Here is a 26297-nt window from a genome sequence, read left to right as displayed (position 1 = left end):
ATTAGAATCTTTTGCTTAGTTCGCATGTTGTGAGATACATCTCACTTCATAAAAATAGCTTTATGACATGGGAAAAAGCACCGGCTTTTTCATTATAATTGCCCGTCTTGGGTATTGGCAGCATGAGAGTCTAAATGAGAGACTGTAGACATTTTTAAATAATCCAATTTTATTTTATTATTTATAATAATTGAACTCTCTTGCTTTCTTGATGTTCATATTGCCACAGTGTTCCTGAAGCTGTACTTACTGTGTCAGCTGTCTCTGCACTATGGCTATAAAGGCTGTACGGAGCTGCACGCAATCAACGCAAAATAAATGCAGTGAAATAAAATCGTGTGCCTTGTAGCCCACCACAGCAACGCCAACAGCACCCACCTTTGCATTGGAGGGAGTAAACTGGGGTCAAGCGATTCCGAATTTCACTTTTTTTTTAATGTTTCACGGCTCACAACATGGACTTTAACCTCTGTTCTTGGAGGGGCCATGCATTTTGTTTTCTGGTTATTAATTTTTTATGGGACGCTTGATGCCCATGGCAACGCGACGCGCGCTTTCAGACGTCCCCGCTGCGCGCGGTGCGCTGCGGCTACGTGCGGCCCGCTGTCCAGCGACGCCCGCTGCCACCCCTTTACTCCTCATCCACAGAGGTAAAGTTACTCTGAGGCTTTTTGAGGACCTGGCACGTATCACCGGGGTGGAGAAGCCTCCCACTGCACCGGCAAGAAGCCCCAGGCTGCCACAGCGACTTGGCGGGGGAGGCGCGCCTCGGGCCTGCAGCCTTGAGCCTTCCAGGGCAGAGGGGCCGGGCCCCGCCGCTGAGGCGCTGACCGCAGAGAAACCGGGCCCGGCGCTGAGGGAGGCGGCGGGCCCGCCCCCGCCCAAATGGCCGCCCGCCCCGGGGAACTACAGCCCCCACAATCCTCCGCGGCGCCGGGGCCGCCGCCTCGGGGGGAGCCCCGCTGGGGGAGGGGGAGGGCGGTGGGCGCATGCGCGCTGCCGCCCCGCGGCCGCAGAGGGGGCGGCGCCGCGGCGCAGGGGGGAGAGCATAGAGCGGCGCGGCCGCGGGCAGCCCAGAGCGGCCCTCTGGGGGCGGGGCGAAGGCGGCCGCAGGCCCGGCTCCGCTGTCAACACCAGCCAAGATGGCGGCGCGGAGGCCCCGCACCGCCTCAGGTCAGTGGGCTCCCGGTGGCCTCGGGCGCGCCCGCAGCGACGCGTCCGGTCCGGTCCCCCTACGGGAAAGGGTAGGAGGCGTGGCGGCCGCCCTTCCTCCCGGGGGCGGGGGGCAGCCCGGTGCCCCTGCCGGTGCCGGCGCCCGGGGGCGGGGGAGGGATGGCCCGGGCTCTGCCCCTCCCCCGTCCGGCCCCCCCGTCCGCGCGGCCGGTGGGGGCGGGGCGCCTGCGCGTCGCCGTCGGCCCGTCCCCGGGCGGGCCGTAGCCGCGGCCCGGCGCCCCCCTCCCGCCCTTGCCCGGGCGCCGCGGAGGCGTCCCGCGGTGCGGCTGCCGGAGCCCCTTCCCGGCGGGAGTCCCGGCGTGACGGGGGCCGGGAGGACGCGGCAGCCCCTCAGGTGAAAGCCGCCCTGAAGGCGAGGTGCCGGCAGAGTCCTCACGGCGGCGGCGGGGCCTCGCCGGAGGCCGCGGGGCTGAACCTGCAGGGCGCGCTGGGGAAACGGGCAGCGCTTTCCCCGGCCGCCGCCGTCTCCACAGCTCGTAACGCACCGACCTTTAAGCGCATCGGTACAGCCGCACGGTGTGACGCCTTTTGGTGCAGGCACAGTTTTACGTGCGTGAAGAGTATGCCTAACATTGTCCTGCAAGGAGGGGAATATTTTTTTATCCATAGAAAATGCTCTAGCATTATTATTTTCCATGCAATGTGTTATACTTGTGTGAGTTTTGCTTTGAATAATATTAATTTAGGGGCAGAATTAACAGATCTAACAGTCTGACAGCGGTTTTATGTTCTCCGCCATTTAAAGGTGTTAAACAGTTTGCAGTCAATACCTCAAAGCTGGAAAGAAAGAAGATTCCGTAGCAACTTTTTAGCATTATGGGTCTTGCTATTTATGTTTTAGTACTCAGGAACACTTAGGTGACAAAAGGATTTCATACCTACATGTGTGTTTCTTGCATTCTCTAACCTTTCACCCATGCTTGTAGTAAGAGTTAAAAAAAGTTGCTGACATTCTTAATAGAATGTTTACATCCACGGTCTTTCTTTGTAATTCTAGCTAGTAACTTAACTTCTCTTCCTCTTTGGAATGTCCCAGCATCATTGCTGAATGTGTATTTCACCTTAAATGTACTTAACTGAAGTGGACTTTAATTTGTGTATGTATGTCCATAGAACTATGAGATGGTTTTAAAATACTTTTTAAAAAAAAAGATTTAACCATCTCCTCCCTTTGATGTTTGAGTACACAGGGTATTTAGGATCTCTAATTTGTAGTTGTAGGAGGCCTATTTTGAAAATGTTGGTGGAGTTGTACAGCAAGCATAGAACTTAAGTCCCAGCTTCATCCATTTCATCTGTTGTGGAAAAGGAACAGAACTGTCTGTTCTTGGCTTGTTAGCATATGCTAACGTCTAGCCCTCTGAGGAAAACACTAGGCCAGAAGTTCTCGATCTTTCAAAGTTTTGGTCTATCCAGAAGAGATGTGTGTGCTTTCTCTTCAGTTAAATGTGTTTCACATCGCTTAAGATTATAAAAGCAATTGTAGTAGGTCAGAGGAAAGGCCAGCATCCTGTGTCTGAAAGTCATCAGCTGCAGGATGAACTAAGAATGATTTAACGGGGCAAGCATGTAGTGATACTTTTCTCAGAATGTTTTTAATGGTTTTCAGCCCAGGACCTCATTAGCCATGGTTGTTGTCTTTGTGTCTGACAGCCTTTGATGGATTCCACCCCCCCTCCTTTAATTTGTTCTGTTGTTATTTGGAGTCCACATCAGCTTTTGGTATCTAAAGCATCCTGCAGGGAGCTGTTCCACAGGTTAACCGTGGCTTCTGGGGGTGGGGGGTGAAGGAGGGGAGAGGAAGACTTCCTTTTTTTGTGTTGAGCCAGCTGCCTTCCAGTTTCAGCTGATACCTCTTGGTTTCTGTACTTGAACAGGTAGGAGATTCCTGTTCACCTTTTCCATGCCAGTCATGGATTTTATAGATGATACCTTCCCTGTCGTCTTCTCTTCTTTACCTTGAAGATTATGGCATAAAATCTCAAAATCTTTTGTTCTGTGAGGTGCTGGACCATAGGTAGAATCATAGAATCATTTAGATTGGAAAAGACCTTTAAGATCATCGAGTCCAACCATTAACCGAGCACTGCCAACTCCACCGCTAAACCATGTCTCTAAGCACCACGTCTACCTGTCTTCTAAATACCTCCAGGGATGGAGACTCAACCACTTCCCTGTGCAGCCTGTTCCAGTGCCTGACTGCCCTTTCAGTGAAGAAATTTTTCCCAATATCCAACCTAAACCTCCCCTGGTGCAACTTGAGGCCATTTTCTCTTGTCCTATCGCTTGTTACTTGGGAGAAGAGACTGACCCCCACCTTGTTACAGCCTCCTTTCAGGTAGCCTGTATGCTGCAATTTAAACCATTGGATTAGCCAGTTAATACCAAAAACTGTTCTGTTAATGTTTGGGATTTTTACTTAGATTGTTAATTTACTGTATAACTGAGAAAATAACTTTTTTCTTTTTTTTCTTTTTAAGAACATGAAAGTGACGATGATTCCTATGAAGTGTTGGATTTAACAGAATATGCACGGCGTCACCACTGGTGGAATCGTGTGTTTGGCCGGAATTCAGGACCAATTGTAGAAAAATACTCTGTAGCTACCCAGATTGTGATGGGCGGCGTGACTGGCTGGTGAGGGAGCATCGCTTTTCATAACTGTGCTAGACCTTTTACTGTTCTTAGAAGATCCCTTTCCAAGGCTATTTGAAGCAGATAAATGTATCCTCTCTAATGGGATTTCCTTTATCATTGATCAACATTATTCATGCGTGAACAATTTCTTAACTCGTTACTCTGACTCATCGTTCTAAAGTGTTTTGTAGTATTGGTAAAACACCAGTTAGCGAAGGGAACTCGTCCCAGTTATTCTGAAAAGGATTTGGGGAAATGTCAGAACTCTAAAAATACAAGGAATAAATGGAAAATTACTGCATGTAACTTTTGTTTGTATGGAAAAGCATATTTCCTTACTGGTATAGATTTATAAACCTAGTTATGATATTATGGCTAAGACATATTTTCTAGGTAAAAGAAATGAAGAAAAAAAAAATTGTGGCAGAATATACTTTTTAATTAAGACCCCCATTTTATAGAGACTTTTTTCCCCTCTAAATTCAGCTGGAGCCATTTTGAACAAATTAATAGTCTGCTCTCCCGTTAACTGAAGAGAGATACCCCGCATAATTACACTAAAATAATTCATGGTGAAAGCTAGACAGTAAAGTGAGAACTTAAGCTGGAAAATGTGGCCACAGTCTTAGCAGCTACATCAAGGTATTTGTTATTTGTCAAAGGTACTTGTCTATTCCAGTATTCTAAAATATTAAGTTCAGTGAAAAACAACGTTATGGTAGCACAGTAACTTTTAAAAGAGAATTATGCAAGATTTGGAAGATGAAATAGACTAAAAATGAAGTTGTCATGTCCAGGCTCAGTATGGCTTTGGGGAGTGTAGGCTTAGCTTTCAGTCTAATTTGTTTGCCTCTGTAGCCTTAAAATTATTTTTAAAAGTTAGATGTGTATACATAAACTCTGAAGCTTCTAGGGAATAGTTCATCTGGCATATATAAAAACTGGCTTGTTGAAAGATCTGGGAACTGCATATTTCAGTATCTGTAGATGTATATACCTCTGTGTGTGTATTCATGTATACAAATATGAATTCACTCTTCATATGCGGGGCGGGGGGGGGGGGGGGCGGAATTCCCCTATGTGTGTGGGCTGGTGGGGGGCGTGGGTCAGACACCGGCAGAGTTGCCCAGAGAAGTTACGGAACCATCAGCCTTGGACACATTCAGCACTGGCCTGAGTCAGGACCCCGAGCAACCTGACGGAGCTTGGAGGTTGGATCGGATTTTGCAGCTGGCCCCATTCTGGGAAGGTGGCTGCACCAGATGACCTCCAGAGGTCCCTTCCCGCCCAAACTATTCTATGATATCGATATGTGTGCTGTTCTCTGTTTGATGTGGGAGTGTTTGGAGACTGCGAACAAGATACTAATTTTCTGGTTGCTTTGATCCATTAAAAATAGAGTAAGGCCGTTTCCCAGTAGAGGGGCCCTGCTGATTTTAACTCTTGTGGTAGGGAGTTTTTACTGGAGATATTTAAGTTACAGGTTTTGTAGTTAATATAAGTGATGGTATAGTATGTTTACCTTCCATTTGGGAACAGTTACAATGGCACTTTTATATTATTACATTGTGCTTTATTAACATGCTACATTTAATAGCAGTATACAGACAGCCATGAACTAGCAACCATTACTCATGTTGTCTTGTGTTAGATATTATTAATTAAATATCGTTTGTATTAAATATTCTGATTTTAAAATTTATAAATGTGAAATGATACATTTGCTTTTTTAAATGAAAAACTAGTAATAGTTGTAGTCAGAAATTTTGAAGTGTGATATCGTTCAGCAGACAACTTCATTGGACTGGGTTTTTTTGTTTTGTTCTCCTAAGGTGTGCGGGATTTTTGTTCCAGAAAGTCGGAAAGCTTGCAGCAACTGCAGTAGGTGGTGGCTTTCTTCTGCTTCAAGTACGTAGCATTTCATGCTTTATAAGTTGGCAAATGTTATTTACTAAACAATAGGAAAAACACAGCTGTTGGGTAAAATTTAATTAGGAAGGCTTCTTATCTACTTTCTCTTTTTAGTCTTATCAATCCAAAACTTAACATTTCAGCTGGAATACTGTGTACAAAAGAGACATTTCTAAAAATCAGTGGTAAATCAGAATCTACTCTATCCTGTAAAATAGTTTGTAGTAAGCCAAAAGAAACCTCTCTGCAGAAACTTGAGATGCTGTATGTGCTTCAGTATTGTCAGATTAGAGGAACTGCCTGTAAACCTATGGTTATGGAGATCAAGGAATTTAAGCTGTATTTATTTTAAATAGGTTTCAGAATTTTACCAGTGCTTTAGAAGAAGTAGGCTTCTTTGGCAGTTCCTTGGAGGGTGTGCTCTGGTTCCATTATGAAGCCATGTTTTTCTCTCTTCTCCCCGTGCTGTATTTACTAGTTATATCTGTTGAACCTCTGAAGCTTTGCTGACTTCTGATAGCTTCATTGCATTCCTCTGTTCAATTGGATTTCAAGTCCAAAATTTTTTAATTATGTTATCTGGCATGACCATTTGCATTTTTCATCAGATACTGTGGTTAGGGGAGGGCATATTTCCAAAAAGCCTTTAAATTAGATGAAGAAACTTTAAGTGAAGGAGAATTTCACATATTCTTCTGTAAGAGGCTAAGTAATTCTTAATTCTTTCACTGGCATTTTTCATGTCTTACTACCTGTGAGCTTTTCATTTTTCCTCAAATCAGTCTAGAGGAAATAGACTGGTGCCTGCTTAGGTTCATACAAATAATATACCATTTTTTTGAGGCAGGATGTTCAAGATATTTTTTTTATTATTATTCTTTCCAACATCACCCTGGAGGGTTTCTGAAAAGCATATCCCACTTTTAGTTATTTCTTTGATTGTAATGGCTGTTGCAGTCAACCATTGATCAGGAAGGCTTGGGTAGTACCTCTGATTGCTGCTGTGTAAGGTATCCAAATGTCACGGTTGTGTGAAGTACTCTTACTTCCTTGGTGATCATGTTCTCTACTGTTTTGGGGTTTGGTTTTGTTGTGTTGTTTTGTTTTTAACCCCTGGTTGAACATACAACTGAACTGCAGCACTTACATGAGAATGTATGCTCTTGGAACTATTTGGTGTAAGTTATTTTCAACAAATATAAAGTGTATTTTATTTTGAATGACTCAAAAGCAAGCATCAACAACAATATAAAAAGTCAAAGAGAAATAGTTTTGATGTGAAGCTTTATAGTATTAGCATTCATTCCACTTCACCATTGTGATGACCTTTTTAAATCTCCTGGAAATCACTGGTTATTGGGCTTGTACCTAAACATAGGGATGAATTTTACAAGGGTGTTGAATCTGAAATGGTTTAGAATCATCCAGATGTAAATTTTTGGCAAAATGTGGTATGCTAGCAAATGCTTCAGTTTCACGGAGTACTCTGGACTTCTTTAGCCCATAATGTATATTTCTGGATCATGAAGGAAGAATTAAATCTTTTTTTATACTTTATATATATATATGCGCGCAGTGGATCTTGAAGTACTCATCATGCTTTTCATCTAGTTGACTTAAAGATCAGAATCTTTCTTCCCATATTGTATGCCATTGGTCTTAATTCTTCTAATGACAATTCTTACGTAAATATGACTGAAGAGCCTACAGAACAGAGGCCTGGCATCCAGGGGCAGCAGGCAGAATGTTGCCTGCAAGTGCCTTCATTAGTACTTCTGACTACCGGAAGCTGAAAAGTTGAAACTAAGACCTATAGTCAAAGGAAAACAGAAATTGCTTAAAACACATTACTTGTGCAGTATTCTTGCTTGTTGAGCTGTGAAGTTTGGGGAGCTTTCCTGTACATAAAATAGATGCTGTGTGTTTTAGTGTCTGATTTCTTAGCTGATCTCATTTACAGTGTATGTGAAAAGGAATATTATCCAAGAGGAAAAATGAGTTGCATATTTTGATTGAGTTGTCTGTATCTTTAATTAAGTAAGATCAGATTCTCTTGGAAAGGAATGAAGTAAATGCCTTGGTCTTTCATTTTAATTCAAAACGTTTTGCATTTTAAAGCTGAGTCATAAATTCTATAGTGTAATTACATTTCTGTAGCCTTTAATTTTTTCATTTAAAGATCACACGTCGTGATTTTAATTTCCCTATGAATACATGCTCAGCGCTTCCCCTGAGTGGGCAGAGGAGCATTTCAGCACATGACTAGAAACTTCCTTTTTATCTGTAAATTTCTCTGAAGTTGCAGATTTCATTTCAACTCCTGATTGCAATATTGACATCGTAATTACCTGCTAAAACAAGAAGAACTACAGAAGGCAAGATTCTTGGGTAAAGCCCATTCAGTGAAACATTTCAATCCTGAAACTAAAAAAAATGCATTTTTTTCTTCAGCATGTGATGACTTCATCTCGAGAAATCGAATAGGAAACCGAAAGCAATACATTTTTGGAGTGTCAGTTTGTACAAGAAACAAAAAAGATTTTTCAGATTTTTGTAAGTGATCTAGAAATTTTTCAGTCTTAATATGGATTAAATGAAAAGTAGTCTGAGGAACAGAATAAAAATTACATTAAGGAATTTGCATAGTTTTTCAGAATTAAGATCTGTTATCACGTCTTTGTGCTGGTTATGCCAACAGCTTAATTTGATCAATTAACTATCCTTTTTATTGAAATAGATGTAGCTCTTCACATATGCTGGTATAAGACCAATACCCATGCGCTATATTAAGGAAAATATAATTAATTTCTCACAGCAAGCAAGGGATTTTCCTTGTATAACTTTTAGTTTATACAGCACAGAGTTTGGTGAAATCCTGCAGGGTAGGGAAGTATGAACTCATGTGGTTCTGCTATAATGAATTAGTTAAAAACAATTGTTCTTAATGAGCGCCTGTTCTCTCTGTGTTTTTAAACTCCTGTATCTTTAATAATGGTTTCGCTGCTTTTTGCTCTGCAGTCAACATACAAATTGTAGGTTTTTCCATTGTGTGTTGACTATTATTTAATCATAAAATTGTTTTTTTTGTTCGGTTATTTTTGCTTTCACTAATATATTTTGCCTCATTCCATTAGCATGCCGTTGAGTTCAATTCAGTTCTTCATTAAATTATTTTCTAACTTAAGGGAAGTAAATCTTTGAAAACAACACAAGAAGCAAAATAAACTCGTAAGATATCCTTGGCTATATATTGTACGGGGTTTGTTGATACCGTGCCATGATGATGCTGTGGCATCTCAGTGAAGTGGGGAGAGAACAACATGGCTCTGGGGGTGGGGACTTAATAAGAAAGAGTTGTATTCAGTTTTGCCTTGAATATCCCACTTCGCAGTTGATGTCTGCAGACTCTGAGGGAACATGCAGTGGAACAGCCAAAGCAAATGGTAGTTGCAAGTTAGCCTTTTAAAGAAATACCGTATTTCTGGCAGATCTTGACATGAAATGGAGGGGCATCGTTTCTCTGCTTTTGTAGACTGGAGTAGTTTCACTGGTTACAGTGGAGCTGTGCCAGCACATGGTGGCTGAAGATACAGCCTCTGCAGTTTAACTCTTACAAAAAATGTTGTATCATTTCTCAGTCCCTTCTTATTTGTGTATTGAAGTTAGAGACTTGTCAGATCTGTTCTGGAAACTGGTTGAGTGTGATAGGGGTTGCTACCTATCTAAATACCAGAAAATATGTAGAAGTATACATGGCTTCCGTATGCTGCACAAGCAGCTGAACACAGGGAGCTTGCCTGTACCTTCCGGGCTTGGTTGGGCTTTTTTTGGTAAGAGAGATTTTGACTTTGAGGAAATTAAAACTCTTTTGTCCCATCTTGCCATATAAATTTTTGCTCCTAAGTGGTTTTTGCTCGTTACTCTTAATAATGTATCACAGTAACAAAGTACTTGCATGCCTCTCTGGTATCACCCCCAAAATGAAGTCTTCCCTCTAAGTCTCTGTTTTCTTTGATTAGCGTAGAGAATGATGCACGTATTTTTAGTATTCTTGAATGGATGTATTTTTTCAATTGCCTTTTTGGAAGAAATCCATTATTTTTTCAACAGTTCTGGGAGATCTCAAACAAAAATAAATTTTACTAATGTGATATATGAGAGAGAGAGATGTATATAATATATATATTATTCCATTATCATATATACATACATACATTTCTTTATATATAGATATACACACACCCCTATATGGCTCTTTTAAGAATCTATATATAACCATATGTATAGACCTATATGACTCTCTTATATATATATGTATGGAACTGTTAATGGAATGTTATTATTTTAGTTTCTCTGTTATTGTAGGGGCTGGGTTTAAAAGTACTAATGAACTTTAAGAATTTGTGTTTATGTAAATTTACTGCTGTGAGCGAATCGGTTTTTTATGATGTATTAGGATCTCAAAGTCAAAGTCTATCTCACCAACATTTTGAGTTCAGTGGGATTATTTCTGCGCTTACATACAAAGTTATGTAATTAGTAGGACTGCAGCCAAAGTAGATGTGACACAGGCTCTGACTATCACTGCAGTGAAGTACAGTTTTGGGCTTTTTTTTTCCTTCTCCGTTATAATTTTTATATTCAAAACATTGTCTTCTCTTGCTTATTTCATAGATGTGTAGAAAAACTCAAAAGCAGAACTTAAGATTTCTGCTACTAAGTTCAGGGAGAAAAGTAGTATAATTTTTATTGTGTAAACTGGAGTTTTGATACAAATGTAAGTTGTAAATACTGGAGAGCTAAACAGAACTTAATAAAAAACTGCTGCCTCATCCTTGTACTGTATGGATAACTGAGCCAATTAAAGTAGTCTTAATGAAATGTTTCTTTTAAAGTCCCATTTGTTTATATTTTTTTTACAACTTTCAAGAAAGCAAATACATTAGTGTTTCTTACATAGTGTTGGACTGGGTGGATCAGTCCATATTTAGTTTTCAATTTTAGGAGTTACAAGGCAGCAATTCAACACTTGGGCCTTTTTGAAATTCTTGTGGTAATGTTAAATTTATAATATAAAAATTACCCCCAACACACAACTTTTTTTTTTTTTTTTTCTCCCCCCCCGGTATGTTATCCAGTGACTTGTTCATCTTTTCATACTGTATGGACAGTCCCTAATTAACTGTCCTTGCCTAACACTAGTGCCAGTGTGGATAAGTGGTTTTACAATAGACAGGCAAGGTCAATAAATTTGTTATATTCTGAGGTATGAAGTAAAGGGGAGTATAATATTTAATAAGTTCATTTGCATTTGTCCAGTGAATTGTTTACAAACTGAAGTATACTTTCTTATATAGGTGGCCTTTTAGGAGATTCGTTTAGGAACTTTAATTTAGAAAAAATCTGTTTGACACTTGCTTCATTTTAGTGTTTTTTTTATTTCAGGATCATGAAATTCTTATTTGTGGTAAAATATGTTGCTTAATGTGGCTGTTTTAAAACAAGTTAGATGGTCTAATTTTAGTTATTTGTTAGAAAGAACTATGTGAAAAATAAAATTCAGTGCCTGTAAGCAATGTCAAACATTTCATTTTATGCCATACCAAGTAAGTTGTATATTTAAATACCTGTTCCACAAAACTTCATTTTCTGTGAATTTTATTTGCTAATTGTACCATTTGCATAGAATGCTCTCACATAAGTTATATGAATTTGCCAAACATGACCCTAAGAAACATCTGAGAAATATTATTTTTCATAAACTGTTTTTCGATAACAGTCATTTACCTTTAAATTTAGTGGTCTGTATCTATTTGTTTTAGCCATAAAAAAAAAAGTAGTAATCCTTACTTTTGATTTTTCCTCTTTTTTTCCAATTAATGAGTTGTTTGTTTTAACTGTTCTCTACAGGATGCAGTAATTGCCCCCTTTTTTTTTTTTAAGCTATGATCTTAAATACATTTAAATGTGTATTTCTTTTGTGAATTGTCTTAAGGAAATTGGTGGGACTGTCAGTGTTGGTCAAGTAACAGAACATCTTACTTTTTTTCCAGGGTAAAATCTTAGTAAGAGAAAGAAGGCAAAGGGTTGGGATGACGGTTAAATGTGCTAAAAATGTTGTGGATGTTGTTTAAGTATTTCTGGGAGTCTAAGTGTAAATTGGTGTGAACAATCCCCCACAACTTATCCATTTTGCTGATGTTGCACAACTTGTGCTGTACACAGGCCATGTTATTTTTCTACTTATTGGTTTTGTAAAAAGTATGGGAATTCTCTTGTATTAAATACTTTTTTTCTTGGACAGTTCAAATGATGTGGGATAAAATAATACTTTTCAATATTTCTAGGGATGATTCTGATTAGTCCCAAATACCCTGTCACAAATCAGAATTCCACAATTCTGAAAGAAGCTGAAATGAAACGTTTTTTTCATTGTTGTCCCACAAATGTGCTTTTCTCTTTCCTTTTCCTACAAGTAAAGTTATAGTAAATGCTGAAGGAAAAATATTGTTATTTGAAGCTTTTATAACTAAACAATAGAGAAGTGGTAAAATTAACAGTAGTCTACTGAACTTTGTCATTGCTTGTTCTAATTTGAATTGTTATTGTGGAAAATACTAGTGTTTGAAGCCAAGTACCTGCTGTATTTGGCACAACGCCTTTTCCTATATCTGTAATTAAAAAAGAAAAAATTAATAAATGTGTAGACACTAAGATACTGTATTTTGACTCATAAAATGCTAACTACAACTGTACTAAATATCCTTTATTTTCCCAGATTGCTAGTCATAGTGGATATGTACAAGTTGACTGGAAGAGAGTTGAAAAAGATGTAAACAAAGCAAAAAAACAGTTAAAAAAGCGTGCAAATAAGGCAGCGCCTGAAATCAATACTCTAATTGAAGAGGTAAGTCTAAGGTGATAAACTGTTTTCTACCAGCCCGTTTTTCTTACCTTCCACACTGCAGGTGATGATTAGTTGAAAATGCAGTTGCAAAACTGGAAGGCATCAGAAATGGACTGGCTGTATATTTTATTAAAAGTTATCAGATTGTCCGTTCTTTCATTTATTCAGCTTTCTGTTTTGTTCACTCTCAAAGATGACACACAAACTTCAAAGTTAATGTGTTTCTACAGCTGATACAGCTTAGGGACTGCCATTGGCTGTGCCATTTAGGCTGCGCAGATTCTTGGCTAGTGAGAAAGCAGTAAGGTCATGACACGGTGAAAGGTCGAGGGTGTTGTGGTTAAAACATGGTAGCTACAAAGACAAAGCCCAAATCTTCTTTGTCTGCCGATAACAAAATTACTTGGTTGGGAAAGACCTTTATTTCTGGAGAAAAGCTATAACCACTTTGTAACTAGAGTGGTAGTTTTTGTCTCGTTTTTATACAGTTTGAAGAATATCTGTCTTCAGGATCTGTCAGTTACATACTATGTTGAAAAGAGGTAGCCTATGATACTGATCAGTGTCACTGGGGCTATTTCGTTCTGTCATTTGAAGTCTCTTATTTAATTGTTTTATCTTTCTTAAAAAAAAAAAAGTATGTTTAGCCTGTTTTTGCATATTTTCAAACTCCATACAGACAATCCAAGTTTCTTTCTCTGTAACTGTGAATCTTGACTTGGAATATGTTGCAGACAATGTAACAGCAGCCACACTAGCGCTCTGTAATTAAGAGACGCCTCAGATTTAATCTGTATGGAGTTGCATGTAGGTTGATAAAAATTACCTTAAATTTTAATGTGAATGTGAGGTGGAAGTTCAAGAGAGATGGTTTTCTAGCTTCTTCTATACCCCAAATAGCTTAACATGTCCTTCTCCGTCACCCTGCAGAAATGTGTGGGACACAAGATGGGGTTTTTGGTTGTTTTTCCTTTTTTCCTTCCTTCCTTCCTTCCTTTTTTCCTTCCTTCCTTCCTTCCTTCCTTCCTTTTTTCCTTCCTTCCTTCCTTCCTTTTTTCCTTCCTTCCTTCCTTCCTTTTTTCCTTCCTTCCTTCCTTCCTTTTTTCCTTCCATCTGATGTTACTTTCTTCTAATTGTGCACTACTAGCCAATCTGAAGTGTTTGAAGTGGAGGATTTATGAAATGGCACATGTTTGATACAACTATACCCTGTGCTATTACTTAATGAAATATTGTATACAAATGTCATCATACGTAAGTGTGTTTTGTAGCATTAAGTTGTTAGGAAACTGGTGCCTAATAGAGTGAAGTGTATTTCTTTTTCAATGATCTAGTCGTGCAAAACCCAGTATTTTTTAAAACCCTTTCCATGTGATTAAAATTTCAAGTGATGGTAGCGCTCATGATTTTTTTGCCAAGGGAGTTTGTAAAACATCTGTCTTGTTTTAATCAAAACAAGAGTGGTATTGGCATGAAATGGCTAGGACAATTCCTCTGTACTTTGACTTTTAAAATCGTAACTTTATTTTAAATACATTGTTAAAGACAGCTGAGAGCCAGTTTTCACTCCATTGGTGCCAGCAGTTGCGACCTAGCGTTACAGGTTTTTAAACGCGTTGCTTCCCCTCCCTCCATAATTTTAGTATTCTTGTTTCCAGGCAGTTGTGAGAAGTATTAAATGTTACAATTGGACACAACTGACTCGGTTCTTTACAAATATCATTTTTCTTCTCAGTCAACAGAATTTATCAAACAGAACATCGTGGTGTCCAGTGGATTTGTTGGAGGCTTTTTGTTAGGCCTGGCATCATAAGGACCTGGATCGTCTCTTCCCGATGGCATTCATGTCAGCGAAGAACAGTTGTGGTGACACGCTGTCTTTAAGCAGTGTGGGTCACTGGGCCTTCCAGAGCAGGACGAGTGGACTAGCTAGACAATTTGGAAGCTTTCACATTTCAGGCTTTTGCCTCTTGAAGCTTGGCAAAACTAGGATTTGCTGAAAAACTGTGCAGTCTGCTCATTATAGCATTTCTGGGCAAAACTGGTTCATCTTCATCATGACTCTTTTTATCTATGACCTTTCAAGATCTAGCATTTTTTTAAAATGTTATTCTTGGAATATAGATATGTAACCATACTGTAAGAGAGAAAGCTCCATTTCTATGTTTTCAGTTAAATACTGTTTATTTTAAAAGTATTTTTCTTCATGCTGTAGTAGATAATATCAATGACTACATAATGTATATGATATTGTAGTTTCAGCCTCCTGGCTGTCCATGTTCTTTAGAAGTCACTGCAATAATCTATCAATCTGTAATACCTTTTTACAGAGTATTAAATAACAAAGAATCATGAGCTTATTAAAAGTGAAAATTAACTTTGACTCTGGCCTTTGTGTACATAGAAAATAAGAAAGTCTCATGTTCATAGCCTGCAGGCATCTGGTACAAGTATTTGCAGAGATACTTGTGATATTTGTGTGCTAAGTAAACGTATATATTTTATTTTTCCCAGATGTGTAGCCATGCATAAACTCATTCTAAAACTGTAGTACACAGACAGCCGTTGCAAGCGCAGACTCCACAGTGATCTGATGCTTCGTTGTTTTATGCTCAGTAAACCGCAGAGGTTGTTTCAGACTTTGGTAGCTGGTGAGATGAAGAGAGGAGGCTTCTGTCTGAGCACTTTGCAAGGGCCACTACTCTGTAGGGCTTGGTAGCCCGTCAGTACGACGGGCCTTGAATGAACCAAAGGCTGCTCTTGCAGTCCATTTTAGCTGGAAGTGATGCTCACTTTCATATTCACCGCTCTCGCCACTATGTTCTTCCCCAGCTCAGACGTAATTTTTTTTTTTTTTTTTACAGTTGTCACTGAATTTGACTTTCACTATCTAGGGTGTCAGCTGTGGAAAAAGGAGGGTACAGATTGGCTTCAGTTACCTAGTTGGAAGAGTGCCTCTTTCTGCCAAAGTCTGGGGAAGCAAACGGGACTGAATCCGCTCGATGGGTTTGCTGCCTCCGCCTTTGATAGATCAAAGCAGGAAGCGGATTCTAAAGGAGATGGGAGGCATAACTGTGGATGGGCTGGGAAATGTATTCTCAAGTGGGTTTTTAAGGTGGTTTTGGTAATTTGTTACGAGGTTATTCTAAAGAAGTTGAGAATCTAAACAAATGCGTAATGCGTTTTTCTGCATGTCAAACTTGGGAACCTTTTAGAAATTTCTACCCAAGAAGGACTGCTCTGCCCCGATTTCTCTGTTTTTTATCGTACCAGCAAGTTAATGTGAAAGGAGTCTCTCGCACACAGGTTCCGTTGGGTTCTTGCTCACGCGTCTCAGCAGCGATAGTGAGTCATTCGCGTCGGATGGATGGGTGCGAGCTTCTGATGCACAGGACGTGGGATGAGCATCCATCCGCTGGGCTGTACCTGAAAGGCGTTGGACATAATAACCTAGTGTATATATTTAGATTAGCACATCTGTGGACTTCAGAGATCTGTGTTACAGGTTGGCTTCACATATGCGTGCTTCTGGCCAAGGTGAGTAAGTTACAAAGCACGTCATGCGTGTCTGTGAGGTTCAAGGGTTTAGTTAAGCTAAAGCCTGTTTCAGACTTTTGAAAATAAAACTTGACACACCCTCCTCCAACCAAACCCCCCAAACCAAGGAACATAAATGGCCGCAAATAACATGTTAGCATCCTCAATAGTTTGTTTTAAGGTGAACATCTAAAGCTACGTAAACACAAATCATTGCAGTTTATTGGAAATGGGAAGCCCAAGGAGAAATATGCATGCTGGGTCATCTGGGATTTAAAGAAAAGTTATGAAAGATGAAAATGTTAAAACGTGAACATTTCTTTGCCTTAGTGTTCAGTCCAAAGGATAATGGGAAGGTAACCAGTCAGCTCTTTTCTGCTGATGAAGCTAATGGATTTTTGGCATGTCAAAAGAGTTGCTGCAGCCAGCTGACGTGAGTCACCCGCCCTCACGGGAATGAACTCGGGCGTTCGGAAGGGCTTTGGGAATGAAGTGACCACCTCAGCACCGAGAACCCGTAAACTTGCATTTTCAAAAAGGGTCTGCTCCGTGAAAGGATTCCAAGGGAGCATCTTTTAGTGTGCTTGCTAAAAAGGCTGCTCATGTGAGCACGGAGTAGACTCCAGAGTTAAAAGCAGAACAAAAAAAAAAAAACCAACAACTTACATAGTAGTATGCAACACCGATTTTTTCAGAGGAAAGTTGTTCTGCTATTCTGTTACCATTATCTGACATTTTCGGTAAGGCAACGAATAAAGAACTATTGAATTAAATATATTTGGGGGGTTTATTATGATTTTATTTTTTGAAGCCTTTGGAATAAGAAGTGTAATGTTGTGGCAGGTGTAAAACTGTCTGAGGGACCAAAAAACAAGGAGAAAGGGTATAAAGTGAAAAGGTGAACGCTGGTGGTTTGTATTGGGATTGACCTTGCATAATGCATTCGTGACTTGAGAAGAAGAAGGGCTGCTGGCACAGCAACATTGGCTACGTTTTCTGATATAGCTCCTGAGGTTGGTGAGTCAGCGGGGATGCTACCAGGCGCTACAGCTCGAACTGACAGGGTGAGGAGATGATGGAGTGGCAGGCTTGGATAAGCATAAAGCACTGAGACAAATAAATGCAGCTTTTCTTGCAAAAAAATGAGATTTTTTCTATGCGTCGGCTCAGAGCAGAGTCTTGTGTATCACTGTACATAAGGGAATGCTCTATAAAGTTCATGTCAGAAGAATGAATGTTGGTGGGATGACCGAGAATTGAATGGAGCATAACAGAAATACTATGTTTCTGGTGGTAAGTTCTTCTCTGGAATGATTTAAAAGTTACTATAACCTCAGAAAAACTAATGCAGGCTAAGAAGATTCAGAGAAGGGTGAAATAAAGATTGAAGAAAATTTTTATGAAGAGCATTTTTTTGGGGAAAAAAAGGAGAACATCCATTTTAGAAAGCAGATTATTAAGCAGGAAAGTGTTAGAGATAGGTAAATTAATGAAAGGCTGAGCCAGCATTTCTATGCTTTTTATTGTATAGCTGAAGAACTTAACTGGAAGGTGGAAAATATGAAGCACAGGGAAACGCCTTCTCACATACGGCGTAATTGGTCCGTGGAACTCGTTTGCACAGCGTGCTAATGAAACCAGGGAACGGGCTCCACTCAGGGAAGGATGGGGCAAGGTTTAGGTAAATTGCAGGAGTGCTCAGTTGTATCTGAAGATGCAAGAAAAGCAACTGGATGTTTCTCTGGCCATAGCGAATAGTGTGTGGTGAAGTTCATGATAAAACCATTCTAGTGATCAGATTATCCTACCTTTGCCTTCTACAGGCTTGTATATTTTTCCCCTCAAACAGTTGTTATCAGTCGCTTTTCAAAACTGAATACTAAGCTAAATGATTGACTAAGGCAGGCCATGTATCCCTCTGTAGTGAACAGCTGTTCAAAGTTTACTAAATAATGAGTTTTGGGAGAGATTGCTAATAAATCATCTATTTGTTTTGTATTATCTTAATGGGATAATCCATTTTCTGAAATTATTTCTTTGTAGTTAAAAAAAAATTGGGCAAAAAGTTTTAATTTAAGATGACTGGCTGGTCAAAACCAGTGTGATCTTATTACTGAATTTTAAAAGGCCAGAATTTGGCTAAATCTTTGAAGGCTGTTTCTGTTTTAGCAGAAAATTAAAACTGAAAATTAAAATGTTGTAGTTAAAGATACAGCTGCCTCCTAAGTTCAAGTGCGTTTGTCATGAGGCCTTAAGAAGGGGGGATGCATACACAGTAAAATGGAGAAGTCAATACTGTAATTCAAAATTGGTGCCGGTGCACATTTCATAACATACGGTAATGCCAAGAAGCATCAGTAATACCTCCTCCTAACCTTTTTGTTGGAAATCTCAAAGCACTACTTTAAAATCAGGCTTTTGTAAGATGGAGGTGCCTGTGTGTGGTCTGTAGGTGATAGTGGAAAAAGATAACGTTCACTCAAATTCAGCACAACCAGAACTAGGTGACATTTTGGAAGGGAGATTGATCATAAAAAAATGTGGATTTTGGTCACCCTAGGAGTGTGCATGGGGCAGGTGGGTGGTGGGGGAGAAGGACTAGAATCAAACCTGCCAAGAGTAGGAGGTTTCATCCTCCCTTGTCTTTTGTATTACAGTTCAAAAATTAGACAGGAATGATCAGCTTAAAGAGCTGTTTTTCCCTTGTCTGATTGGGAAGCAGGTCTGATGCAACGTGGTGATGTCCCGGTACTGGGACAAATGGAAAAGTTGGCGTTTGTTATTTTGGGGTAATGTGGGAAGCGAGTGGTGGGTTCTTAACTACTGAGACATCTGACATTCATCAGGACCTGTCAGACCAGAAGCCAATTTTAATTAAGATAATTGTGGGGTGGGTTGGCACAAAGCATCCAGTGCTGATCCAGCGCAGCTGGAAACCTTGATTGAGTTTGGCCCCATGTTCAAGCTAAGAGCCCATCTAAACCCTGGAGTGCCGAGGAACATGGTGCAGAGACTTAACATGGGCTTTTGTGCTCGCGCACTGGGCTGGAAACAGCATGACTGGCCCTAGCACAAGTGGTGCCGTGCTTTCGCTAAGAAACCTTGCTGGACCCAAGCTGGCTCTCGTTTATAGCTTGGGTAAACCCATGCAGCGCTAACAGATTTGGCTAGTTCATGGGTTCAGCACCCTGAGGTCCTCAGCCTCCCTCACCCTCTTCTCTTGTCCCCTGACCTCTGTGCCCCCCCGGTTTCTCGGTGCGCTGCGTGTTCCTGCCTCCCTGCTTGTGTTGTGCCTGTCAGCTTTTTTCCACGGCTACCTAGAACGGAGCACCGCAGCACACGCTGTTGCTGACCTCTGAGAAAGAGGAAATGCCGTGCTTGGAAATGGGGTGAAGCTGGGGAATGACTCCCACAGGCCAGTTCAGCTGTCGGACTACCCGCCAGCTAATGCCTCTGGGTTAGAGAGCTCAAGGAATGAGGGACCCATTCTGTTGTGTAGATGTGTCTCAGCAGTCACGGGAGCGAGGACAGAAACTTGAGTTTCATCTCCTCAAAGTTTACATTAAATTATTGCTACATAATTAAATATGCTGCTTGAAGTGGAAATGCTCAGGAAGGGAGGGAGGGAGGGAGGCTACAGCCAGGGTATTTTGCTGCCTGTTTGGAAGGATGCTTACCTGAGAACTGGAATATATTGTTACACATCTCATCCTTGATACAAGAGTTTTTGGCTTCACCATCAACCCCCTCCCCCAAATCAACTGCCCACAGCCTTAAGCTGTAAAAAAACATTTCTGCATACGTGCACTGTATATTTTAAAAATACTTAATAGAAAATGTTAACATCCACAAAGGAAATTAATGAGTATTGAACCCCACAATTCCCATTTAACATAGATGCTTTGAACTTTCATCGCAACAAGAGGCTATCTACATACACTTGCCAATACATACTCGTGGGACCTAGAGAATTAAGAGCCAACATATATCTAGCATGATTTTTAATTAAACATCTTACTTTCTTGAAGTATTAATTGTGAAGTAAATGTTATGCTGTTTTCTCATGTGTTTAGCAGACAACAAACTCATACTGCAGCCAAATATACAGATTTTTATTTTCAGATTTCAAATCCTCTCCAGTGAGACAATAGAAATGCTTTGATAGTTGATGTTGCTCAGGCAGAAACCTAAGCCAAAATACATCTGAACAAATCTGTAAGCCTAAGACAAACCTGCAGATGTATGAAAGGAAAGTATGAAAATCAAATGTTGCCAAATATAGTTTCAGAATCCACTTGGGACAATAAAGAGGAGGAGTGAAAATTAACAGCAATAAGGGAGTCTAGATTTTAATGCTGCTACGTGTCTGATGATTGTTAAAGCTAAAAAATTTTGAGAAATTGCCTTTAGAAAGACTGATAAGATTTTTTTTCTATTTCTACGGCATCAAATATGATACTTAATTTCCAAACTTAAAAGCTTCTTGTGCCAGCTAAACCGCATGCTGGCTCCTGTAGGAGCTTTGTTTTGAGGCTGCTTGTGCAAGTAAAGCTAAGCATATGCTTCAATGACTAAGTGGTTTGTATGTGAAAGCGAAGGCAGAACAAACATTGGAAGTGACATACACATTCTTTCTCTTTTCACATTGCTACAGGAATCTCTAGTTAGGCTTTGAGACCCTCAGGTATTCTGCAGAAAATCAGAAAACCGTGGACTGCACAATGTATAGGAGGTGAAGGGAAGGCACAAGAAGTGGAATTTGTCTGTCTGAATACGGATGTCGAGCTAGGTACGCTATGGCCTGCTTATATAAATGAAAGGAAACAGGCATTTCTGCGGCAAATTTACCTTATTCTAAAACTGACATCTACAGTGGCTCAGATGAATCTGACCTAGAAGGACTCGCTTTTCCTCACCGTTTTTCAAGGCAGCCCAGGCCATGACTTGCTCACCTGTAGGTACAGAAGGTTGGGTGAGATGAATTCCACGAAACACATTTGAACTGCCAAGGGCATGAAGGACGAGAAGGTGATTTACCAAGGGCAAATCATGCTTGCCTGGCCTGTTCTCCTCCTCTGATGAAATGACTGGCTATATAGAGAAGGGGATGCTGGTGGAGCAGGCTCTTACGTGGGCTGAAAACCGCCTGCGCTGCCAGGCCCCAAGGGCAGCGATCAATGTCTTGGTGTCCAGCTGGCAGCGGTAACAAGCGGAGTACATCAGGGACTGCTGCTGCATGAAGATTGTTCAATATCTTCATCAAAGACCTGTGTGATGGGCCAAAATGCAGCCCCTTAACAAATCCGCGGGCGACACCAAATCAGGAGAGGCATTTGGCACACTGAAGCATACAGCTTCGATTCAAAGCCAAAGCTGGGGAAGTTGAGCATTGCACCAAGAGCAGTCTCGCAGAGTTCAGCAAGGAGAAGCAGAAAGTCCGGTGCCTGGGGCAGGTGAACCCCATAGACAGGCACTGGCTGAGTAGCAGCTATGCTGGAAAGGGCGTGGAGGCTACGGGGGACCTCAGACTGAATTTGAATGAACGCTGCAAATGAAGGAAATCACACACTGAGGTACCTTAGGAGGAGCACGGTCAGCGGTTATGGAAAGTTGTGATCTGCCTGTGTGTACTTAGCACTGGTGAGGCCACACCTGGAATACTGTGACCACTTTTGGGCCCTCCAGTTCAAGAGGGATGTGGAGAAATAGGAAAGGGTTCAGAGAAAAACACCTAAGCTGATTAGGGGCCTAAAACATCGGACCTACAAGGGGACCTGGGGTTGTTCAGCCTGGGGAAGAGGAGGCTGAGGGGCAATCTAAGGCAGCCTCCAACTACTTGAAGGGGAGTTACAAAGATGATGGGGCCAAACCCTTGTTGACAAGGGGCAGCAGCCACAAGTTGTGGCTTGGGAGGGTCACGCTGGACGTTAGGAAAAGCTCTTCCACCAGGAGGGTGGTGCAGCGCTGGGACAAGTCACCCAGGGCGGGCGTGGGTTCTCCCTCCTCAGGGGTTACAAGATTTGGCTGAACAAAGCCACAGCTGACCTGACCCAGCGTTGATGACCAACCATCCTGCCGTGAGGAGAAGGCTCCAGTGGTCCCATCCAGGCAGCACGTCTATGGGACGGTGAAAGCAGGTGTTATCCCACTCAGCCCCTCGGTCTTTCTCCTGGGTTTAGCCTTGTGTTCCTGCACATCTCAACATACATCATAAACGCCCTTCTGTGGCTGGTCTCTTCTCACTGTTCACACTGAGCAGGATAAATAGATGCTGAGGGTATGTGGTACTGCAATTAGTTCCAGTTTTTTGCTTTAAAAAAAATAAAAGCAAATTCATTTATTATATCAGCATTGGAAAGGTTGGAGACCTGCCAAATGTTTTTCTGATATGAGATTTGCTTTTAGAAAATTAAGATCCTCTGGTAGGTGACATACAGGACTTTGTGTAAGTGTGTGATTTTCTTGGACTCGTTGCAGCAAATTCTCAAATATGGAACAGCCAGAAAAATGCCTTTTTTTTTTTTTTTTTTTTAAATAGGCACTCCTACACTAATTTAAAAATAGTAAACTGGAGAGAGGTAAGTATCACAGAGCCTGATGTGGAAAAGTACATTGATAGAAAATAAGGAATAGAATATGTGATGAAGATTGACATCGCAAGTGAAAAAGGAAGAGGAAAAAACCCCCACAAAATAACGGAAGATGCAAAGTGATTAGGGAGGACTGAGAGAGAGAAGGGAATGCAAAGTTGGTGACAGATGAGGCTGATAAGGCAAAGGGCCTAAAGGAATTCCTCGCCCCAGTAATCACAGAGGCAGCAGAAGGCAACATCCCAGGAACTTCCTCAGGGAAGGAAGGAAATGTCAAAAGGTTTTACTCTTGCACTGGAGTGGATAATAAGGCAATTAGTACTATTAAAAGTTGTCAGTGCACCCAGACTGGAGTGATAAATCACATCTTAGGATTGTAAGGGGAGAGGGAGATGCTGGAAAGCTTTTGTGGAGCGGTTGTGATAACTTACTGGAAAGGGAATTAGTGAGAAGTTTACACCAAAAAATGAGAGGGAGCACTGCAATCCCGGCATTTACAGATCTGTAAGCTTGACTTCACTTCTGCAGGAGAAACTAAATACTGGTGAGTCCTGGCTGTATACGTTTGTAAGTGGCAAAATGAATATATTGTTTTAACATACATGCCACAGAAGTACATATAATACAAATGATTTGGAGCCTGTTGCACAAAAGATTTATGCAAATAATCTCTATTAATAGGATTTCTCAGTGCAAATCCTTTCTTGTCAATATGAGAAGAGGTCTTGGCAATGTTATGCTCATGATTTACATTTCCAAAGGGTTTCTGATGTTTCTACAGTTTCAAATGTTGTTTTTCTCTACATTACTATATATTATAGAGGAGGTAACTGCTAACCTTTCGCGAAGCTCTGTAAATAAGTGAACTATGCAATTTATCATCTGCAGGTTGAATAAGAAGGGAGAGGAATGCAAATTCTCCATGTGCTATACCTCCACACACTTTCCCTCATCTGGTCGCCACACCTTTTTATTGCTTGATCTATTTTAGATAGGAATGTGATTCCCTTATGAAATAGTTTAACTGCTGCTGGTAAAAATAAAATAAAAATAATGGGCAAACTTCTCCACTTGGTATTGTGGGCTGATTAAATCCTGTTTTGCCCAGGGGAGCAAGATCCCGTTACCTGCATTTATCCCCAGGGACTGGGGCGGCGGGGGGTCACCACGGGAGGGCGGCAGGACAGGGCCTGGACCAGGGCTTATCCCACTGCCCCACCCCGGAGCAGCCGGGGGCAGTGGGACAGCCCCAGCCCCGAGCATCGCGCACCTCCCTGGGTCGGGGACGTGGGCCTGCGGCTGGGGGTCAGGACGAGCAGGGCTCGTGGCCGGGCATGGCTGCACCACAGCTCGGGTAGGGACCAGGATGAGGGTCTGCACCGGGCAGTAGCTCCCCGAAGAGGCTGCCCACAGCTCCTTCTCCCACAGCCCTTTTCCCAGCGCAGGCTCCAGGGTCAGGCGGGGGCTGCTCTCGGGGCCCCGGCCATCAGCCTGCATCTCCAGAGATGAGGAGGGGCTGAAGGAGTGAGACCAGGTAGGAAGAAGGTCGCAAGCTCTGGAGAGTGTTTCATTTACCTTCTCCTAGAGCTGCAGGTGGTACCTTCCTCAGGAAGCACCAGCAGGATCTCTGCTCGAGGGGAAAAAAAGGAGCTAAGGAAATGGGCTGGAAAAATCTGAAGCTCTTGAGGGGAGCGGCCTCTGCAGAGCAGTTGAATAAACCAGTCCGTCTCCAGCTGGCAGGAGGAATCGTCTGCCAGAAGATGTCAGCCAAAGGGTGGCAAAGATGCCTTGCAGAGTGTTTCCACAGTGCCCAGCACCAGCAGCACTGCTCTGACTGGGCTGGCTGAAGGAAATCAGTAAGGCAAGAGCTGTGGGAGCAACAGACTGCGTTAGAAGAACCACCACTGGGAAAATGAGAGGAGCGTTCAGGGACACAAAGGCATCCTTCAGGTCCTCCCCATCTACAGCGACCACCCTGCCCAGTACACTTACATAGCACCTGCCACAAGGGGTTTCTTCTCCAGCACTTGTGCAGGCCCAAATCCTAAGCGGATGCCAACGGGACATGGTCATCACCACAGGGTGGCCGACAGACCCTCATTAGATACCTGCAGTTCTTGTGTGGTTCAGGCACGTGCCCAAGGCTGGGAGACCTCATGGGACCACTGTGCAGCTGCATTGCAGAGGCAAAGGAGCTGCCAAGGCCAACCTTGCCAGGATGCCCGGAGGCACAGCCACCCAGGGCTGGGACCTTGGGCAGTCTCCATGTCATGCTCCCATCTGAGGAGGAGCTCCCCTCCTCCTTAACTCCCTGTGGACACCAGTTCGTCCTCCAACACGGCCTCTGTTCTGCTTGGCAGCTGCTGTGCGGGTTTGGATGTCCAAACTCATCTTTGGGTGAATTTCAGGACTTGGGAAAAATAAAGGTACAACTGAGTTCAACTGGAATTAGCCTGCTGAGGGCCAGAAAATCTGGTAGCGACCCAGCAAGTGGCTCTGCTTGTGTGTGTGTGTCTAGGCAGGCACCATGTTCCTGGGGTTTGTGCACTGGTCCAGCAAGCATGACCCACCTGTGCCCTTGCTTCACCGCGAGGTGTCAAAATTAATACCTGCTTTTCCACACCGTGCTGCTCAGACAGGACATGGAAATACCCCTGATGCTGTTGCAGCAGCATCTCTCCACGCATGGAACAGCACCCCTGAGGCTGGGAGGGACATCTGGGGCTCAAAGCAGGCTCACGCACCTTTACTACAAGGGACAACGGGCATTTCAAAAAGCCGGTTATCCACGTGCAGTGGGAGGTAACACGAACGATGCGACCCGACCATCCCCTAATTTCTGACCAGCCCCCAAACAGCCTCACTTTTTTTTTTTTTTTTAAGGATTCGATATCTTTCCCTGCAGGTGTTTTCCCTCTTGAATTCTTGAGCTCTACAACAAGCCCATCTCAGCATCCCTACCTCTGACTGTAATTTTACCTCTCTTATCTGTGTGCTGACTTTCTCATGGCTCTTTCTCAGCAGCCTGACTCAAGGTTACGCAGCTGTGCCGTATCAGAGCTGGGCCTTGGGTCCTCGATACACAGGCAGCCGAGCTCCCTGGGGGGGAGGTTACAGAGATAGGGTGGTACAGCACTGCCCTGCCCTGCCCATGTTACAGTATGGGTATTTCAGGAATGATGACCAAGCCTTCAAAACCATGCTTTACTCCTCAGGTCACATAATGGTTGGGCATTGCTTCAATTCCTGTTGACTTGGGGGTGACAAGGCAATGCCTACTGCTGTCACCCATCACTTTTGCGCCTCCATGCTATCATGTCACACCACTGAGTTGCTATATAATATGCAAAACATGTTTTCGGAGTGAAACCTGAGCACAAGTATTTCTACAAAAGGCTAAAAGTGATACCATTCCTGTGAAATATGTGTTACTTTCAATTTTGAGTTTGAGTTTCTTCCAGCCTGCGTAGCGCTGGGAGACA

General features: G+C 42.2%; 1 protein-coding gene across 6 annotated transcripts; it reads left to right on the top strand.

The window, feature by feature from the left end:
* Window positions 1–1052: 1052 nt before the first annotated feature.
* On the top strand, window positions 1053–17152 carry FUNDC1 (FUN14 domain containing 1). Of its 6 annotated transcripts, none has more exons than XM_082305027.1 (6): window positions 1053–1173; window positions 3714–3870; window positions 5703–5778; window positions 12560–12688; window positions 15995–16225; window positions 16556–17152. In XM_082305027.1, the coding sequence occupies exons 1-6, from the start codon at window positions 1143–1145 to the stop codon at window positions 16583–16585; spliced, it is 654 nt and encodes a 217-aa protein (XP_082161153.1). In that variant the 5' UTR covers window positions 1053–1142; the 3' UTR covers window positions 16586–17152. The 6 variants fall into 6 exon arrangements, with proteins under 6 accessions (XP_082161153.1, XP_082161152.1, XP_082161157.1 ...); XM_082305028.1 differs by lacking the exon at window positions 1053–1173 and adding exons at window positions 1607–1782; window positions 3386–3571 and having other exon boundaries at window positions 15995–17152; XM_082305026.1 differs by having other exon boundaries at window positions 15995–17152.
* Window positions 17153–26297: the final 9145 nt, after the last annotated feature.

This window comes from Platalea leucorodia, assembly GCF_965183815.1.
Source record: "Platalea leucorodia genome assembly, chromosome: 2".
NCBI lineage: Eukaryota > Metazoa > Chordata > Aves > Pelecaniformes > Threskiornithidae > Platalea > Platalea leucorodia.
This window is presented reverse-complemented; position numbering and strand designations above follow the sequence as displayed.